Below are 20,484 nucleotides of genomic sequence, written 5' to 3' on the forward strand. Positions count from 1 at the left end.
TCCAAATGACACGGCAGGATCAGCAAATAAAAAATAAAATTTAATCAAAGAATCTGGAGTGCAAAACAGAGGTTTATTAACTATAGCTGTAGTTCTGTATAAGTTTTTGTTTTTGTTTTAAGTAACTTTTATTGATAAAAGTTACTTAAAATAGAGTAGCCAGACATTTTACCCAAGAAAGAGTAGTGATACGTCATATTTTTACTCAAGGAAAAGTAAAAAGATAAACTCCTTAAAGTATGTTTTTCTCCAAAACTTCCTTGAGTAAGTGTAGCTTTCAACATATCATTGCTACTACAGATAGTTTTGGTCTCACATGACAAGAGTGCCTTCCTCCATATATTTTCTATGTCCTGCACATTCCTTTTAGCAAAATTTAAAAAACGACTTTAAGGTTTGTTTATCCATAATGGTATTCTTTTTACCCATGACCATAGATGTTCCCACCTGAGCTGTGGATCTCCACTGCTGCTCCTATGCAATTGATGCTGTCCCAACCAGGCCTGACTCTTTAGGTGGATGGTTGTGTTTGGTTAATTTGCAGAAATACTATTCATTCATAGTAAGGTTTCAGTAATTTTTTTACAACAAAATCCTTCAAACTTCTGCACATTTCAACCCCTGACGTCTGTTTGTCCTTACATTTCATCCCTAATAAGAGGTTCACTAATTTTCTATTAAAACCTCAGCCTAAACAGGATTTCTCCATTTATAATCAGATGACGCACAGTTGGCCTCTGCTTACTAATTAGGTGACTTTGGAGGGCGTTTTTTTGACCTGATTTTCATTTAGGGGTATAAAAGTATAGCTGGCTAAAGTGGCAGCTATACCAATATTATTTGTAAATATATACAGCACATATGTTTCAAAACTTTAATCCTTTTTTGACATTTAACAAGTTTGTGCTACTTTGTGTTGATCTACGATTGATTACATGTGATCTCAAAAGAATATACCACACAGCAGTTCTTTTTGAACTTCTTCATGTAAGAAAATACAAAAAAGTTCCTGGTTACGAACCCGTTTGCAGGGAGCTATACAGCATAATTGAAATGTCACGTGCAACCTTGTACCACTTCATTATATCTTGGTTTAATGTTCGTAAGTAGCATGGAAAAAAGAATAACCAAGGCAGTAGATATTGTTATCCCTGATAGATTTATTGTGGGGATAAAGATCAAAAATGGAACATCAGTCTTAGAGGTAGCCTTCACCAAGTACCTAAAAGCTTTCTTTACTGTCTAAGATGGATTTTACAAAGGTCTTAACCCCAGATCGTAGCACAAAGGAGAGCCACTTCTGTGAGCATAATGGCAATTGAGGGCAATTTATGATCACTCTAGCGCCCATCCATGCATCGTTCTGAGTAAATAAACCAATAAAAAATGATTGAGACGGCCTACAACATATTGAAATGAGCAACATACTGGCAGAGATACATTGTTAAAGTTGTTCCAAATGATTATGGGGGAACATAGATGAAGGTGAGCGATGTGAATGGGAAAGCTCCATCACCTGCTAAAATTAACCTATAGCTCCGAGTTTTACTTTAATCTACGTCCTGATGCGCACTTTGTCAACTCTATTAGATCACACTGAGCGGGGAGCACAGCAAATGTGCACACAGAGGCATGCGCATCCACAGGGCGGTGATGATAATGTTGAGCGCCTCCCTAGGTGGAGCCCATTCAGTCACGGCGGGAGCCATCTCAGACCTAATTATGCTAGCTTTGGCGTTTTAACTGTATTGATCAAAAACATGAAACAAACAAGAAATGCTTATCAAGCTGGAAAAGAAGAGCGATCCTGAGTTGTGTGTTTGTTCACCTATTGTGTGTTGTTCTCCACAGGAGTTAGTGAGAGTGATGGTGGAGGACTGAGAGGTTGTGAGATATTGGCGGCTGTTAAAAAAAAGTGCAATTCTGGGATTTTGAGTTATTAATTACCGCCAGCTTTGCCTCTTCTTCCTTTTTAACAGCCATTAGAAATACAGCCACACAAAGTACTTTGCACATAAACTAACGTGCATGCCTTGGGGTATAGACAAACACACACTTTTTTTTTGCAGAAATTAGCTCACCCATACCAACACTGAGCTTACAAAACCCTGCTCTGATGAGCAAGCTCCCGTCGACCTTGGAACTCTCTGGAAAGACAATGCAAGGGGAGCCATGCTGCGCAAGGGAGGAGGCCGGGGGTGGTGGTGGGAGTTGATAAGATGAAAGGGAAGGGAGGGAGACAATAGATGAGAAGAGAAGGGGATGAAGAGAGAAAAGGTAAGAGGAGCCTTTCGGTGTGGGGTAGGAGGGCCAGCACTCCCTCCCCTTCTTTCCATCTCTGCTCATCTCGAATGCAAATGTGGTTTTCTATACGGTTCCTTTGTGTCTCTTCTAACTGCTCCAGAGAGAAGCAATTACAACTGCTCCATTCACTCAGAGAGAGAAAGACACGCATGGCTAGAGAGGGGTAATTAATAAAGAGATGGAGGGGAGGGAGCAGAGGAGGCCGATCACGTACCTGTGGAGGATCTTCAAGTAGGGTTGGAGAGGGGAATATTGATTTTAAAGGAACCTTTGCCACTGACTCAGTCAGCAACAATAAAGTCGACCCGGCTCATAATTACTGTGTGAAAAGTCAAAGGGGAGAGGTTAGTAGGATTACATCAAGAGGTTTATATGGAAAGCGTGTAATACAACAGAAAGTAAATATGTCACATCCATCTCCCAATCACAGAGCCGAACCTACACAATTTATGGAATCAAAAGATCCCTAAATGAGATCACCCTCCACTCTGAACAGACCGATGCTCTATCTGACTGCTGCCGTCACAGTGGCCAGGCACAGCCGCAAGGTATGGAGGGAGGTTTTTTTATGGCAGTCATTTGGGCCGCTAATATGTCATCTCCATTAGCTGACTTTTAACACTCTCAGATAGATGGCCCGCTGACATTTATCTGTGCACGGGTCATATTTTAGCTGCTAAACGGTGGGTGATGTGTGGAGTAAGTGCTAAACCTCGGTATGTGTACGTTTTAGGCATGCAGTAGCAGTGTTTGGGGAGAGAGATGCATTAACTTTTAATGATAGCATGTGCAATTACACCTTTAGAGGTAATTATCAAAAAGACAGTGGAGTTTTGACCCCAGATCTGCAGACACTTTCACACCACACACAGGCAGTGAGGGCTGCCTTTCGTGGATTTATAGTATGCTTCATTAAAACTTCTTTTTTTTTTTATATATGCCTGGAAAATTACATGTCAAGTCAAAACAAAGCATTCCTGCAAGGCATCCTGGAATATCTGAAATATTAGAAACACGTTACCTTGCTTTTATACATAAAAAATTTGATCTGAGGACTGTTCAAAATGTATTATAGAGCTTAATGATCATATTTTGGAAATCTATAGATTGCTTTAAGGTAATTAATGATTAAATGTAGCTTTAGGTGATTAAATTTAATATATCGATCCTTGAATGTTATTTTTTTAAAGAGAAACATTCTGTCATGACTAATATTTTTTCTGATATGTTTCTACATTTCTCTGGCCTCCTGTCATGGCTAAGGTTAGGGTTAATTCCTACTCTGATTGGTTGAATGGCTCCTCTTGCTGACTCCTTCCCTGGAAGCAATGGCTCCCAGAGAGCTGAGGCAACCAGAGTTGGGTACTAGCATACATCAGTAGTTCTACTCTTACTTGAGTACAATTTATTAGGTACTCTACCCACCTCTAAAGGCAACCAAGGAAGTGGATTGAGGTTTGGTCTGATTTTGTTGTGCTAAACCTTTCCGTTTTTATCAGCCACTGTATTACAGTAGTCAGCTTTTGTATATACAAAAAACAATAAAATAATAAATAATAAAATCTAATATTTAAAGATTTTTCTTAGCAACACACAAATGTGTGATTAAAAACCAGGACCAAAGCTAGAGGGGGGTTAGGGAGGGATCCCACCCCAAAATAACATAAGTTATGTTTTTATGGAATAACATAACTTTATCTTGATCTTAATCGGATCACAGGTTTAATGTGTTAATTTTTTAGTCAGAAAACATCCTCTTAGTTATTCCTATGGTAAGATATATGTGTTTTGGGAAGTAGATTAGCTCTAAAAATGGCAATTTAAAAATATGTATTTAGTAAAATGCATTTATTCTCATAAAATAAAAATGTCAAATGTATAATCATACATTAATGTGTGAAAAATTATCATCCTGAAAATTAGGAAAAATTGATTTAGCTCAGAATCACAACATTGGCGGTTCTATTAAAATTTAATGATTACTTTTAAAACCAATCAGAGACAATAATCAAATTAGTATCCATATTTTATCGGTAACATCCATCCATCTATCCATCTTCTCTCGCTCAGAGTGCCGGTGGGGCCGGAGCCCATATCAGGCAATTCATGGGCAAGAGGCTGGGTACATGACAGGTCGCTGTCTGTCGCAGGTATTGTCAACATGTTTTACTTAAAAAGAATGAAAACATTAAAACTAAAGGTCTGTTTATATTTCTAGGTTAATAATAACCAATTTGGGTCCTAAAAGTTTGGTAGAGAAACAAACAGAGGGACACCTCAGTAGGTATGGTTCCCCAGACTTTGACAATATCTTTCTGCCCAGCTGTTGTAGGCTGGGAAAGTTGTTCTTAAACTTGTGAGTTGCTTCCTGGGAATTGGTTTTGGATTTCTTGGTCTGTTTCATAAAGCAAAGGATTAAATTCTAAACGGGGGAAAACACAATTTTGGATCTTTAAAAAGAAAAAAAAACTAGATATAAACACTTGTAGGACACAGCAACCCACTAATGAGGTTATTTGGGCTTGATAAATCCGATTGATCGGTTTTACACAGACATTAAATAACGTTTCTGAATAGGAGCAGCATATTTTAGAGTCTAAAAATGGAAAAAAGGTTTTGTATTAACATGAGCTCATTTTAATAACAAGTTTAAGGAGACAATCCTTGCATTTGAACAACATACTAATCATAATGCACAGAAAAATATGTTTTATATCAACCGAAAATCACCTGTATAGGTCTTGGTCATATAGAGTGAAATCTAATCTGAGTGGTTCACTATATCTGTATTTTTGTTTGACTCGTACTTATGAATAGATTTTATTTACTACAAATATATATGAATCTTAGGAAATGTTAAAAAATCTCCAAATGCTTCATTTCTATGATAGAGATCACTCTGTGGGAAGAAAATGTTCATTCTTTTGATTGTTTTATATCATGTGTGGATCTCATCTGGTTGAATATTACTATTTTTTATAACAGGTTCAGAGAAAGCTGCAAGCTCCAGACAGAGGCCTACTTTTCTGAGAACTCACCTGAGGCATGAAAGTCAGGCTCTGCAGCATCAGCTGGAAAAAAAACATACTACCAACTACAAAAGAGGCAAGTAATTATCTTACAAAATATAGAGAGACAACAGGAACATAGGAAAAATGTATGAAAAGTAGAATGTGTGGGGAGTCATGCACAGGGCAGGGTGAGAGCTGTGCAGGCTAATTGCTGATATGGATTTTAACTGTTGGCTTCTGTAGGGTCAAGGAGGTGATCCATCCCCATGTGGTGGCATCAGGTGAAAGACTAAATGAGCTAATAATTTACACTTATAAACTTTAACCAATATTGATGATCATCCACGTATATTGAAAAGCATTAGGACGATTCTGACCATAAAGCAGCTGTAAATATGATATACCCTCCTGTCAGTTAGCTCATCGTTACCTCTCCTCCTACACACTGAAGTACCTCCCATTAAAAAGCAGCCAGTGTGTTCTGTACAAGGCTCTTGGTCACCTGTCCAAAAGCACTGAAGTTGACTAATGTGATAGAAAATTAACAATTAAAAATATCACACAGGCCTGGAGCCATCGCAACGTGGACCGTTCACAACCCAGTGGACACCCTAATTGCTTTCAAATACAATTGGGTTTGGGCTTTGTTTGGTGTTTTTGAGGTATGAAGCGCATCAATGCACACTGGAAATTGAGTTATAAATTACCAAGCTGAAATAGACATGTACCGTGAATACTCAATATCCAAATGTTGGTTGGTTTCACTCCCCATTTCTAAACTGCAGATGTGCGCACACACACTCACACACACCAGATGCAAACCCTAGCAGTTGCATTCCATTTTCACTGAAAATTCGAGCCGCTCTGAACCAAAGCATGTGTGTCATAACTGTATGCTTGTAATGGGTTGTACACTGATAAGGTCAGCCTTAACAGCAAACAGATTGAGAGCTCCAAACACAAACCGGTGGGACTGGGAGGAAAATGACAACAGGATGAGCAGAAGAGAGAAAAGGTTCATTCATGCATGGCTTTCACTTGTGGGCTTTCACAACTGTCAGCGTTGCGCGTACATACGCATCAGTGTTTGTCGTGTGAAAAACAGCTCGGCGGCTGGCGTGTGAAGTCTCTGACAGCTTCATTATGGCCTGTGAGCATTGGGAGATGGTGTGCTCCAGGAGAAAGGAGACCAGAGACAGGACAGACAGGGTTTACTGGTGGGCCGTCCTGCAATTGCTTTATTCAGTTTACAAAGGGTGGCAAACACTGTTTTATCTTAGCATAATTTGGAGCTGAAGAGGCATCTTTAAACCGTCTTATACTTAATATCTAAAATGCAACAGTTATATTTCTCTTTTATGCTAAAAAGGAAAAAAAAAACATACTTTTTTGGAAAGAAAATCCATATTAAATTAAGTTAAAGATTTTAAGTACAGATACAGACAACTCTTAAGTCACTAGAAAACATTTGCAGACATTTTTCTTTTTAATAGTAGATCATGCTAAAATAAGGTAAAGTTCAATTAAAAAGAAAAAAATAAACCAGACAAATAGCCCAAGCATGTCTCACATTCAACTTTTCCTCAATCAGATATAATGTGCAAAACAATTATAATTTTTTTCAAAAACTGTTAATACTTACTGCAGTTTAAACGACAGCAGTTTCTCCTCACTACTGGGAAAAGGTCTGGACATAAATTTATAATTATCTCCCACATGGGAGGATGTAAAGGGAACATCTCAGTGTATATATATATATATATATATATATATATATATATATATATATATATATATATATATATATATATATAGCACATTGGGGTCAAAGTCTTTAGAATTAGAGTGCATATTAATCTCAAATTATAGTCCCTTTAGTATTTTCTAAATGCTATTTTACAAGATTGCTATATGGTCTATTTGGCAGTATACATTTCACGCCCTATGCATGCATGTCTTAAATGCCACTACTGTCCGTGCATGTGATCCTTGAGTGATAGAGATGTTGGAGCCGTTTGTAATGCATTTTGTTTTCCTGAAATTTTTTCTGCATTAAATATACAATTGGATTTTGGAAAGGTAAAAAAAAAGGAAAACATATGGTCAAAGATCTGTGATGTGTTCAGCTTGTCTTCCAAAATGTCCTGGGGATGCAAGTGTGTGGCATAAGCTTTTGACACTCAAGTACAATTGTTAAATCAAAATTTGGTGTACTGGAAAATAAATCTAAATAGCTTCCAAGACATTTTCTCAAAAACACATTGAAAAAGAAAAGTTCTGGCTTAAAAAAAAAAAAAAAATCCAGTAGAAAATCTGAGGAGAGATGAAAAGAGGGCATAAAGATTCTGTATGATGTAAAGAGAAAGGAGAAGAGTTCCCTCTGCATGCTGTAACAGAAGGTGATATTAAAGGTTAATTTTCTACGGCAGAAAAAGGGTTTTCAGAATTTTACACCATTAGGTTTGTCAGTAAATATGATTGAGGGTAAATACAGAACAGTCATTTATAGCTAGTTTAACTTTTCCACTCAATTTAAAAAAATGTTAATAAAGTTGATGAGTACCACAGCATATTCCCATTTCCCCACACTGGCCTGAGTGAGTGGGCTTTAATGCTCTTTACAGTACATGGTTCTCATTTCTGACCAGCCCTCTGTACCTCACTTTGTGATGCTGTCTACACTCCCTCTACTGGAGTGTTAGCACAATGCAAAAATATGTCAATGCTGAAGTCTTGACAAGAGAAATTCTCAAAACTGCATGAAAATATTTTTAAAAAAGACATTTATTTATCCTTTGGCAGATCATAAACAAAGAAGTGAATATAAAAAAAAAATTCAAAATGTGCTTGCCAAAACAGGGCAACATTGAGCACAAATAAAATGTATCAGAAATATTTAAGATTTCTCCATGACATTCATTATACATTTTTTTTAAATATAATCAATCCCCCCCGACAAATATAGCACTTCAATAAGTGAGGTCTTTACATCATAGTACAATGAGGCACATTATAAAAAATGATGGCCTAAGCAGGATATTAGAAATAAAATCTATGCACCTTTTGGTGGATACAAAGAGCTGGAAGGTGCATCACAAACAGCAAACAATGATTTATACTCAGAAGGAAGACGTTATGGTTTCAATACAAATTCTAAGAGACCACACCATTATGGATCTCTTTCAGATGAATGATGGAAGAGGACAGGACTTTCTTGAGCCTTGGAGTCTATGCTTAATCCCAGACCCGAAGATGCAGAGCTACACAAAGAGAAAACAGATTAAACATCCAAATGTTAAAATATTGGAAAGGCATTTTAAATAAACACTTGATGGTTGCAGACACGATCTAATTAGTAAAAATGCAATTGAATACCTAGTATAAAAAGAACTGCTCTGACAGTTCTTAAAGCTTGCCTAAAAATAAAAAAAAACTGAACCAAAAGTATAATGAAGGTGGTATAAAATGATAGAAAGTTAGAGCTGTTTAAAGCAGAGCACCATATAAAAACTAACAGGAAATCTGCATCTCCACCCATGTTTTCATGAGCATACATATCCACAGAAGAAAACCATGGTTTAAGAAGATTACCAGCTTTGTAATGTCCCTTGAATGTCATTAAATTTCAGCCAGCTGTGATAGATTAAAAGGTATAGTGGAGGATGTTCTTTTTTCAAGTGGATCATCAAAATAAGTTCTCTTCCTAATTGTCAATCATTGTGGCTATGCGTTTCCTCTTCTAAACATGGCGTGCACGAGGAGAAATTGGTTGCGGTTGTGCATGTTCTAAATGCATTTGATGGGTGTTCCCTCTCGGGAGTGGGTGCAAGGTTGTGAATGTGCTTTTTTTTTTTTTTTTTTTTTTTTTTTTTTTAAGGTGGAGAGGGCAGGTCTTTAAAAAAAATCATCAAAATCTTGCACTGTACCTTAAATCTGCTTTAGTATACATTGCCCTGATAAAAATAAAGCCAAAAATTTTACTTTGTGGGACAACATGTAATGCTTTATGGCAGATCCCTGATGTCCATCGTATAAGTAAGCCATTTGAATAATGGCAGCATCACAATGTAGGCTCCTTTCAACTTCTTGAGTGGAACTTCCTAAATATACAATCAGAGCTACAATGGATGGTTTCATAACAAAGTACATTTATGAACAAAATTCAATTGTGAATCTGGATTAAAATGCATATATACAAATTAATCCAAGCGGTGAGTGTTCGATTTTTTTTTTTTTTTTTTTTTTTTTTTTTTTTTAATTGGACAAAATAAAGTTGTAAGATGTTGTTTAAGTTTCTGGATGTGAAAATCTGTTGAGGAAAAACCAAAACCATACTTTTAACTGCAACAAAGCATAAAATAAGGAAGCTGAATAAAAATGCATAACATTTCATACGTTTAAAGAAAAACCTACATTTCTTTTCCATATTGTATTATTCCTTCTTGTGGAATTGCAAGTACTCTGTTCGATCCCCACAGCTTCCACCCTGGGGCTCTAAACAAAACACTTAACCCCACACTGCTCTGCAGGCGCCACACAATGGCAGCCCACTGCTCCCCAAGGGGGTGGGTTAAGATGCAGAGATGTAATTTCCCCATTGTGTGACAAAGAGATTTAAATTATAAATCCAGGGGGAGTGGTAGTACAACAAATTGTGACAATGTCAAAGTTCAAGGAATTACACCACTTTTACAAGCGAGCACTATAACTCACCTTTCACAATCCGAGTCACAAGAATTCTTGTCATCTGAACCGCTATAAAATCCACCTCTGGACTGTTGAATAGCCTCAGCTACCGTGTACCTGGTCTTACCAAGCGCACACCTTTCAATCTTTGTGATGCTGAGATCCGACTGCAGGAAGAGATGGAGCCGACTGTCTGATAACAGTAGGGGATTCTGAAGTACTCTGAAAAAAAAAAAACACTATTAAAAGAAGTTCGGCTGACATTAAAACCTATGACAGAAGTTTAATGAAACAACTAACTTTTCTAAAAACTCCTGTAGGCCGTTCATTCTCTTGGATACCTGCTCTTTGTTCTTCAAACTAAAAAAGGGGTTCCAAGGTGGCAGTTTGGGCAATTCTCTGCACAAGACATTCAAATAGAAATTCTACATTAATAAATGTAGCAAATATTTTGTACAATAATCCAGAATTTCAACTTACATTATCAGAGCATTTCTCTGCAGACAATTGCGCAGCCAAACAAAGTCACTGTAACGCCTCCTTACACAAGAAGCCTTTTTTCGAAAACACATGCTGTTGGTCTGAAAGACAAATGTTAAATTACTCTGATCAAACATGTTTACAGACAGACGTACAAGATCAATATCCAAGATCACTTACATGTAAACAGATCTCGTAGTCGACATAAGTGTGCCAAAGGTCATCTTTGTGAAGTCTTGGTTCTTGAACACAAATGCTTACAAATTCCTGGAAGAGAAAAATAATCCATCACCTCAAAGCTGAAGATAAAGTTAAAACAAGGGTTTATTTTGTTGACCTTATTGGCCAGTTCAATCCAATATTCCAGGAAAGCCAAAGAAAACTGAAGAATGAAATGGTAAATGTTATATTTGAATACTTACAGATTTTGAGAGATTATCCAGGAAACTGTCCATAACTGGTACAGATTCTGTACAGAATATCAAAGAAATAACATATTATATATGTCAGAGATATTAACTTTGCCTTAAAAAAAAAAAAAAAAAAAAAGACCTTTGCTTTCTGGGCATGAAATCTCTGGAGTCTTAGCTAGCAATAAATGAGGACTCAATGGTGTAAAAAAAAAAAAAAAAAATGGACATAATTCAGGCAAGGGATAAGGGGAACAAAATGTTACTTTAAAGCTGACAAATTACTTGGTAAACCTACTTTAAGGGATAGGGCAGTGTCCAAGTAAACTAAAAAATGTAAGCAGTTAAGATTTCCAACATATGTAATATACATTATTCCTGAGTGAGAAGATCAATGCCTTCATTTTGTTCAAATACAGATTCCTTATCCAAGCTAGGGTGGCCCTTAACCAAGGTAGGCCTCTGACTCAAAGTAAATTGAATTATACCAGAATATATCAAGGCAGGTCAGGTTTAAAATGACCATCAAATTCTCATCATCTAATCATTTTCATAACAAGGGTTTGGAAGGAGTAGAGAGCTATTGATAACCCTCCAAAACAGCTACTAGTAATGGACATATCAAAGCATTCAGTAAGTCAACAACATCCAAGTCAACAATGCAACAGTTATAAATAAATCCAATAATCATGCTTACCCAAACCACTTATACCAATTTCCTCCTAGTACAATTTTTGCACAGTAACACCCATTATCCATTGCCTCTCACCTCAATTTCCAGTACAAACAAATACTGACTTCAGTTTCAATTACTTTAAGCAAAACTGAAAAATTACATTTAAACTGCTGCAAGGTTGCAGACAGGAGTATTCAGATGATAGAAATCTATGTTAAAGTCATCTCACCTTGGTCTAGCCTTTCGTTTCAGCCTGAAAAAACAAAAACAAAACTAAAAGTCATCAAGAGGACAGCGATTAAAAATGTCAACAGTTTATTATTTTAAGAGAGACTCATATAGATTGCACAACGTCTCCCCTCATATGGTCAAGCAGAGTTAGGAAAGGGGATATGGTCAGGCAAATCTAGAGATTTCTGCAAGTTATTGACATGTGTCCTTTGACACATTACATGAGAGATGCCTCCAGCAGAGTTCATCAATAGGACCAAACATTCTAAGTCCATATCTAATCTGTAGATGCACTATGCAAAATGTCACATGAAATTACCTTCCTCTGAGGAAGCAAGACCGTCTACTCATGTCCATGACTCCTAATTGACAAGTCATGGCACATTTCTTGGCGTCAAAGAAGAATAGACCTTTTATTGGACGGTCAATTGTTTTTACAAAAGCATGTCTGGTGAGATGGTTGTCACACATTGGCTGCAGAGAATGTGATTCTCATACCTTCCTTGAATTACTAGCCGACACAAAGATTGCAGTTAAACAGTTTTGCATAAGTGTTTAGCAGGAAATAAAATATTGATTGGCATCAATTTGGGGTCACTTAAAATGAAATTAAAAATATATCACCACATCAACCAGAAGTTTCATTTTGATGCACTTTGAATGGTAATTTACTGACATAACCTTATAATATTAACAACTAAAACCTACTAAACCTAAAATAAAAGACAAATTTTCTCTGTTATGTTCTATGGTAAAGTAAAAGATTACAACTGGAGTTGATAAAGGCCAAATTGGTGCATTTTAAATCTCAGACCGGAAGCTTTTTCATGCTTTTTGGGTAATGTTTGCCTAGTGGTTCGAGCAGTGCATTTTTGCTCTGAGAAGTTTGCAAGTACCCGGTTCGATCCCCACAGCCTGCACCCTGGGTCTCTGGGCAAGACCCTTAACCCCATACGGCTCACCGGGCACCACACAATGGCAGCCCACTGCTCCCCAAGGGCATGGGTTAAGCACGGAGGTAAATTTCTCCCATGTGAAATCAATAAAGTGCAATCATTTCATTCTATGGATTTTAGTACACAGATTTAGTGGAAAATCTAATGGATACTATAGAATCTGTTAAACCAAAGTGCATTCTTCTTGTTTATTAATGGTTCAGTCAAAGTTTAGAATCACATCCAATGATGAATATGAATAAAAACTTGAAAAATCCACCCCAACAGAAATTAAAGGGGGTGCCAGATTAAAACGAAAAGGTTCTGGTAATACAATTTATGTTCCTTTAAAGCAAGAACTTTGATCTGAGGAGAGCATCACACCTCAGCCATGTTACAACAGTAGGTTGGAGAACCAGTGGAGTTTACAAATTACTTTGCACTCTTACCAAGCTACTATTATTAGCAACACAAGCCTTTAACAATCAATTCCTCAGCCAAGAGGACATGCCTCTTGACTTTGAGGTTGATGAGAATGTCTGCTGAAGAGGTCTAAACAGGTTTAAATTTAATGGCAGAGAGAAATGGCAGAGACATTAGGAAGTACATTTACTTAAAATCTGTAGGAGAAATGACACTTGTGAAAAAGTGCTGATATTTATGTCATAATTTAGAACAAGGTAGATCGTTTTATAATAAATTCTACACTTAACTATACTTTAGCACTGATTTCACGACTTGTTTAATGAAAATGCAGTCTAGTTAGGATTTCTGGTCTTTGACACCATTTTTTATGCAATTACTAGTGGTGGGCTATCTGAAGCCAGGCTTCGAGGCTTGTACCGAGTAATAAGGGGGCGTGTCAATGAAGCCCCGCTTCGAGGCCTGTGTTTTCTTGTTGAAAACCACGTGACTGGCAACAAACAAGGCCTCGCATTACATTGGTCACGTGACTGCTTCAGTTTGCGTGTCGGTTTTCAAAATAAAAGCGCGATGAATCCTGTTGCTTTGTGGGTTGTAGTAGGTGGTTTGGTATCAGCAGAACAGTTTTCATCAGCAGTGGTTGTAATGGAGCCGTCAAAAAAGAGAAAAACCTCTCATATGTGGGAGTATTATGAGATGACAGATCACAACCTGAAACTGTGAAAAAAGTCCTATTCCTAAATAAAAACAATTAAACCTAAAATCCAGAAATTTCTATATTTTCTTTTGTTTAATCAGGAGATGCATCAGAATCACACATCAAAACCAGACTAAAAGCCATTAGAAGAGGCAAACTCTATGTGTAACTTAATATTAAGAATCAGAACTAGAACTCCTAGGAAGAGAGGATTTTAAACAAATTCTGTCTTTAAGTAAGCAAGTTTCAAGCTCAAAGTACACAGAGTCTGCAGCAACAGTCACTCAGTTCTCAATACATTAAAGTAACACATATCTTCATTGTCTAATAAGTCCATGACATAAAAGAAAACCTAACACCACCACTGATGGTCAAGGATTAGATTGGCTACAAATCATTTTAATCATTAAAACATGACAATTGAATAGGATTCTCCTCTTACTAAACATGAGTTTGATGAAAACTTTGTGACAATATTGCATTTCCTAATATTTGGAAGTATGATCCAACTGAGTAACAAGGCTGTTACAGTTTCACCAGCAGATGTCACTAGTGAGTGATGAATGAAGCATCGAGTAATGAACTTTTTTCAACACTTTGCGTTGGAAAGCTTCATTGCTTCATGAGGCTTCACTTGCCCATCACTAGCAATTACCACTGCACAAGTCAGAAACCTCAGCTGCTCAATCAGAATTATCTGAAATAAATTCGATAAAGTAATAACCTAAACTCCACAGAGATTATGCATTTATTTAGTAGGTTCCTACCTTTCTTTTCTCTTCAATTACAGAGACTTACTCCGATGTTTGTGAACAGAGAGTGACCGGTTGAGGGCTCTGGCTGGAAGCTCAGCCCCTCCTAGTGTGAAGCTCGACTAATAACCACTAAAAGCTCAGTGGGACCTCCTTCTGTGGGCTAAACATACAGCAACAAAAAATGCTTTCTTTTATTATGCTTTTTTCCCCCCTTTGTTTATTTGCTTTCTAAAACACAGGCATATAGGAGAAATTAGTGAAAACCTCTGCTGAAGGGAGAGGATCACTTGTAGTTTTGCATCCCACCTGTTTGTCCCCCTAATCAGCCGGCTAAGTGGTATCAGCTGGTGGGAGGAACCTGCTTGCTTGGACATTGACCCTACAGAGCTCAGGCAGAAATTTAATACATGTTAATCCGACATGTTTGATTGTTATTAAACCTTTTTTTTTTTTAGAATCAATTAGGTTTTTTTTTTATGATTCTTTCATCACTCTCCAAAATTATTTGTTTTCCTGTCAAGAATGTTTGAAAAACAAAAATCATCCACTACATTTTTATAGCCTGGGTGCCAGTCCGAACTTAGTCCCGCCCACAAGGTTTGAGTTCGGGGAAGTTCGGTCTGGCTCTGCTCCATAGTAGCACGAGTATTAAAGCCCACTGTCAGGCGATCCAATCAAATTGTCAGGGCGGGCTTTATACGATGATGGACAGATGATCAAGAGTAACGTTATCAACCACGTGACCAAAGCGCGCTTGGGTGACAACAATAATGGCTGCCGCTGGAGAGTTTGGGTGAGTAGATTCTGCTATTAGGTCTGTTCTAGAAGATATCGACAGCAAATTAATTTTAAAAGAGGAACAGAGAAACGCGATCAAGGCTCATCTTCTTATTCTAGGCGTGCAACTGCACGCTTTGATTTTTGTGGACAACAACTATGCCTCGCTTTGACATACGTCACGCACTCCGTTGCTCTTATTGGTTGTAGGTCTATCCAATTGAGTACAGAGGCATTTTTTTCCTGGTTCGTTCAAAACACGCCCCATAATCACAGCTCTATGGAGCAGTATCAGACTCATATTCTGACTAGAATTGAGTCGGACTACGTCAGGCTAACATTTTTATATCTGAAAGCAGTAATAAATAAAAATAGAGCAAATACAGCAAATCAAGACGTAAGATATATAACTCTATGTAATGGATCTATAAGAGTTTCACATTCTGAAATCAGTAACAAAAATACTTTTTTTTTTTAAGATATTGTAATGCGTTTAAATGCCCCTTTAAATTAGCAAATACTTGAAATAGACCTTTTGACATTTATGTGCATTCGCTTTTTATTCCAAGACAACCAAAGAGTTTCCGTGGTGGATTTCATACTGGGTTCACTATAGGATCTTGAATTGATTTCATTGTCAGAATTTAGGTAATTGAATTTGAAAATAGGGGTTATGATGCATTAAAAACAAGGTTTTATGCTCAGTCATACTTTTCTTTTAGTTTCAGATGTCTGCACCATATTTGCAAGTCATACCTACAGAGATATTTATAATTTTTCACATGCACCTTGCTAGTACTGTACTTTTTGCCCCTTTGAGTATAGAATTGCTTACATCTGCTTAATTCTTTGTGGAAGATTCAGCATAGAATCAAAAGTATTTACGAGATCCTGGGCATCTTGCTCTAGCAGCTTTATGTAATCACTGCAAAATTTTCTAGTTTGACCACACTCCGTATTTCACTGTTGGGGCTGGTTGGTCTAAAAGCCTTTGGAAGACTATAAACGAAGAAACTTGTTTTCATAATATTTGAGCTTTGTAATGTAAGAGTGTGGTCATAAAGGGATGGGCAGAAACACTGCTCAGATGAGCTGTGATGTTAAATAGAAAATCTTCAGTTTCAGTACCACTAAAGCAAGAAAAAGATTGAAAAATCCAAATTTTTGTGATCTACCATCCAAACGTTGCAGGATAAATATCAAGAATCTTTTTTTCAGATCTGAATTGTCATTTTAATGATCCTATGTAGACGTTGCTCCAGGTTCCTGCGTGGGACTTGTGCTGCTGTAGCCTATCCCAGCACCTTCAAGGTTACGTTTTCTGCATTTGTCCCTCACACTAGCCACTGTCATTTATTCACTCTACCATCTCCCTTATGCAAATTTTCAAGATTTTTTTAAGCCTCTTTAGATCCTATTGGGTGAGTAGATTCTGAAATACTGGGACCAATACTTCCAACACAACCATTTTACCAACCTTTTCATCAGGTCCAGATTAACTTTCTAAATCTTCATAAAGTGGAGGAAGTTATGACCCGTCTAAAAGTTGCTTCAGTTCCAGCATGCTGCCACATTTTAATGGGCCCTTGGGCAAGGTCATCCAATTGCCAATGCATTTGAACATATACACGTTTATGGGATTCCAGCAAATATGGCTTTAGAGTAAATTGTCTTAAGTGGTCAGCAGGACTATTGAAGTAGCATAAATTTTGTTGATTTAAATGCATTTTTTTTCTTCAAATAAAACGTAAAAGTAATTTTGTAGAATTGCTTAGGAACTCTAAACACAACCCCACAAAAACCATATATTAACTCCAAATTCCTTTAATTGACCTTAATGCAACACTAAACAATAGGCATAGCCTTGGAAACCATCAACAACATGCTTAAAGGTCCAAAGTTCAACTCTTAATGCCAGTTAAGATCTCTATAAATAAGATCTACATTTTTTTTTCTGATTCCCTTATTCTTAGGTAGGTAGTAAAAAAAAAAAAGAAAAAAAAAGCTTAAGCTATAAAAATGTACATGAAACATTTGATTTTTATGCAACTTCATATTTACACCCCGTAAACGAAATGTACTTTCATAAACACATTAAGCATTTGCATAAGCACAAACCCAACATCTAGACTTGAACAGGATAGAAAAAAGAAAAAAAAAAGACAGCTTAATATCTTCAAGTAGTCACTCAGAATTAAAACACAGAAGGAGGCATGTAGCTCTATTGAAGACCGTTATTACATCACTGAAAGAATTCTGTCACAGACATTAGCCGCTTCAACAGTTCTCCACCACTGTCTAAATACAAAAGTAGAAAAATGTCCAAAGATGGCTAAAACTAAGAGGCAGGCCAGGGGGAGGATTCCAGGCTTGAGGAACAAAACAAATAAAGGTGGTGCAAATAACAGCAGAGACCAGAGAATCACTGAGCTTCATCCTCTGGACAGGAATGCCATGTCAGTCGCTCCTCATAAAAAGATATGACCACCTGAGGGCACCGTTTGTTAGCCTCGCGTGCCGGGACCAAATCAGCTTCATCTGATCCTTTCCTGAAAGAAATACAAAGGTGTGAAGAGGGGGATAAATAAATAACATTAATATAGCCAACAATGAACGTTGGGACAGACGACTTCATCCTACAGTTAATAAGTCACTATGAAGATGAGCATCATCATGTCAGGGCTCTGGGTTCATGACAATTGACTATTTATCAAAGCCTGTGAGTTCTTTCCAGAAGCTGAAAGTTTTTATCACCACATGAGAATTAATCTGAAATATTCAGTACCCTTTATGGATTAGACTTAGACATCCTTTATTGTCATTGCACAAAAAAACACAGGGTGAATCCTAACGACGAAATGTCGATTACTTGGCTACCAGTGTAACAGAGCTAAAAGCTTATTCCTGCAGAATAAATGTGTTTTCTATGAGCAAGAGCTAGCTATATATTAAGGAGACTTATTTAAGGAGAAAAGGTGTATATGAAGCGTATAAGAAAAGGCCTCAGGAATGCAGATATATCCTGAAATGCTTTACATAGAGAGCTCTCCTCGCAAAGCATTATTGAATTTGCTGTTACAGTGGCCCGCTCCCACTAATAAAGATGGTGCAGGCCCCGCGCAGTGGTGAATTTACGTGACCAAGGGAGCAAAAAGCAGCGATCATCTGTGCAAACAGTAAGTTAACCGAGTTTGTTACAAAGCCAACTATACAGTTCCTGCTCTATATAGTGATTGAGGGATTTAGGGCAGATGTTAGGGGACAGTAAGCTTGTATGAGCAATGGGAACACCAACTTTTAAACAGAGCGTGCACGGGGAGAAATTAGCTTCACCATGCCCTGCATGCGCATTTTTGATCTTTAAAAAAAATAACGAAAATCCTCCACAATAAGCTTTGCCTTGATTTGAAACAGACAACACCTAAATGTATTTCAGCCCCTATTTTTTGTAAAATAACCCAAACATTTACTCTATCTGAAAAACAAAATTAACTTACCATTTCATCAGGAACATCAACTCCCCACTACTATCTGTTGCACCAATTATTCTCTCTGGGTCCAGATTTCTGGCAAAGCCACGCGGGCTTTCAGCCTACAATGAGAGGGAAAATACTTGTAAGAAACTAAGCATTCTCTTTCTACTCCCAAACCTGGAAGAAATCTTTGATAATTTAACATTAAACTGTACTGATTAAATCAGCTAATATCAAATAATTACATCAGTTTTCTTGGAAGAATCTGTCTCTGGCTCTTCTGTGGAGGCCTTTCTCTTTACAGCTGCAGGCTTCTCCTTGATGTTTTTCTGAGCTTCCAGAAAGGCTGAAATGAGTTCAGGGCAGTCCAGGTTCTCTTCGGGCTCCCAGGTGTTATCAGCACTAAGTGAGCAAATAGAGAGGAACATGATATTTTCCTAAACAGGTAGCTAAATATCAGCAAAATTACATGTATCCAAGCTAAGCAAATAAATACAGCAAGACTAGCACATCCTCAAGGAGTGCATTCAAATGTACAGCACAACCCCCATCCCAGGGAAGCACTTCCAGCGAGAGGAGAAGGGGAACTCACTCTGTAAATCCTTTCCACTTCAGATAAAACTCCACTTTCCCATTGACGATGCGCTGGTCGATCACTTTTTCCACAACAAACTCCTCCGGCTCTTCCTGGGTCTGATTTTCCTTCCTAGGTTTGGTGTTCTGCTTTTTGCCCATTTTCTATTCTGAAACACAACAGGCGGGGAATAAAACACATTAGTATAAAACTGGTTAAAACTACAAGGAGCGTGGGTTTTAACTCCAGCCGTTGCTGTAAAATGCGGACAAACAACCTTTTATGAAAGCTGCTATGAACTTAGTTATGCATTAGCTCCTTAGCTATCCAAATCCGTTAGCCTCCATGCTAATATGGCTAAGCTACAAGTTTCCTCCTTCAGCGTTTCTTTGTTTATCCTAAAGTTTAATGTGCATTACCCGGTTTATACATCTGAGCAATGCAAAACTATAATATATAATACGGTAAAATGTTGCAAAAGCTGACGGTATCGTGTATCCGCCAGGAAAGAACTACTACCGAACATATAACAATAGAGACGAGAACGTTGCTAGGTAGTAAACTCTGAAAGGTTTATTTAAAGGCTTACGGATAAATACTGTCCACGTACATCCCATAAGTTTGGTTTAGTAAAGCGACGAAGTTGCGACCTTTTAGGAGAAAGTAAAGCTTGCATACGTACCGCTGAAGATGGTGTCCCTCTTTTGAAATGTTTCCTGCGCACGCGGTCAGATAGCGTAGGATCCCTAACTTATAGCGCGAAAAGCCAGCTGTAGGTGGGCTACGGCAACCCGGAAGGAAACACTTCTGAGCCCCTCCAACAAAGAGCAACGTGCGTTTCAACGGTATATTAGTTGAATAAATAACTGCATATTTAAAACACATCTAAATGTCACGGATTAAAGTAAAATACTTTAATCTTTGGTGGTTTTTAATTTTTTGTAATGTTTTTTTTTTTTTTTTTACTTTTCTATGTTTTAACTCATGCTCCATGAGGGTGAAGATGAAAGAAAACGTACAGAAAACATTACATATTTAGTTACCTTTTAACT

The 20,484-nt window shown here is 37.4% G+C and overlaps 2 protein-coding genes across 2 annotated transcripts; both read right to left on the minus strand.

The window, feature by feature from the left end:
• Positions 1-8,100: 8,100 nt before the first annotated feature.
• On the minus strand, positions 8,101-15,113 carry snx10a (sorting nexin 10a). Its single transcript, XM_038300237.1, has 8 exons — positions 14,621-15,113; positions 11,797-11,820; positions 10,904-10,950; positions 10,662-10,748; positions 10,482-10,582; positions 10,302-10,400; positions 10,029-10,223; positions 8,101-8,575 (listed from the first exon to the last, which is right to left on the minus strand). The coding sequence occupies exons 3-8, from the start codon at positions 10,934-10,936 to the stop codon at positions 8,485-8,487; spliced, it is 606 nt and encodes a 201-aa protein (XP_038156165.1). The 5' UTR covers positions 10,937-10,950; positions 11,797-11,820; positions 14,621-15,113; the 3' UTR covers positions 8,101-8,484.
• A 2,075-nt stretch (positions 15,114-17,188) lies between these two features.
• On the minus strand, positions 17,189-20,266 carry cbx3a (chromobox homolog 3a (HP1 gamma homolog, Drosophila)). The gene is made up of 5 exons (XM_038300229.1): positions 20,115-20,266; positions 19,451-19,601; positions 19,104-19,260; positions 18,883-18,977; positions 17,189-17,934 (listed from the first exon to the last, which is right to left on the minus strand). The coding sequence occupies exons 2-5, from the start codon at positions 19,591-19,593 to the stop codon at positions 17,808-17,810; spliced, it is 522 nt and encodes a 173-aa protein (XP_038156157.1). The 5' UTR covers positions 19,594-19,601; positions 20,115-20,266; the 3' UTR covers positions 17,189-17,807.
• Between the last annotated feature and the right edge of the window lie 218 nt (positions 20,267-20,484).

The sequence above is a fragment of the Cyprinodon tularosa genome, unplaced genomic scaffold (assembly GCF_016077235.1).
Source record: "Cyprinodon tularosa strain WSP-4 unplaced genomic scaffold, ASM1607723v1 ctg443, whole genome shotgun sequence".
In the NCBI taxonomy this organism is placed as follows: Eukaryota; Metazoa; Chordata; class Actinopteri; order Cyprinodontiformes; family Cyprinodontidae; genus Cyprinodon; species Cyprinodon tularosa.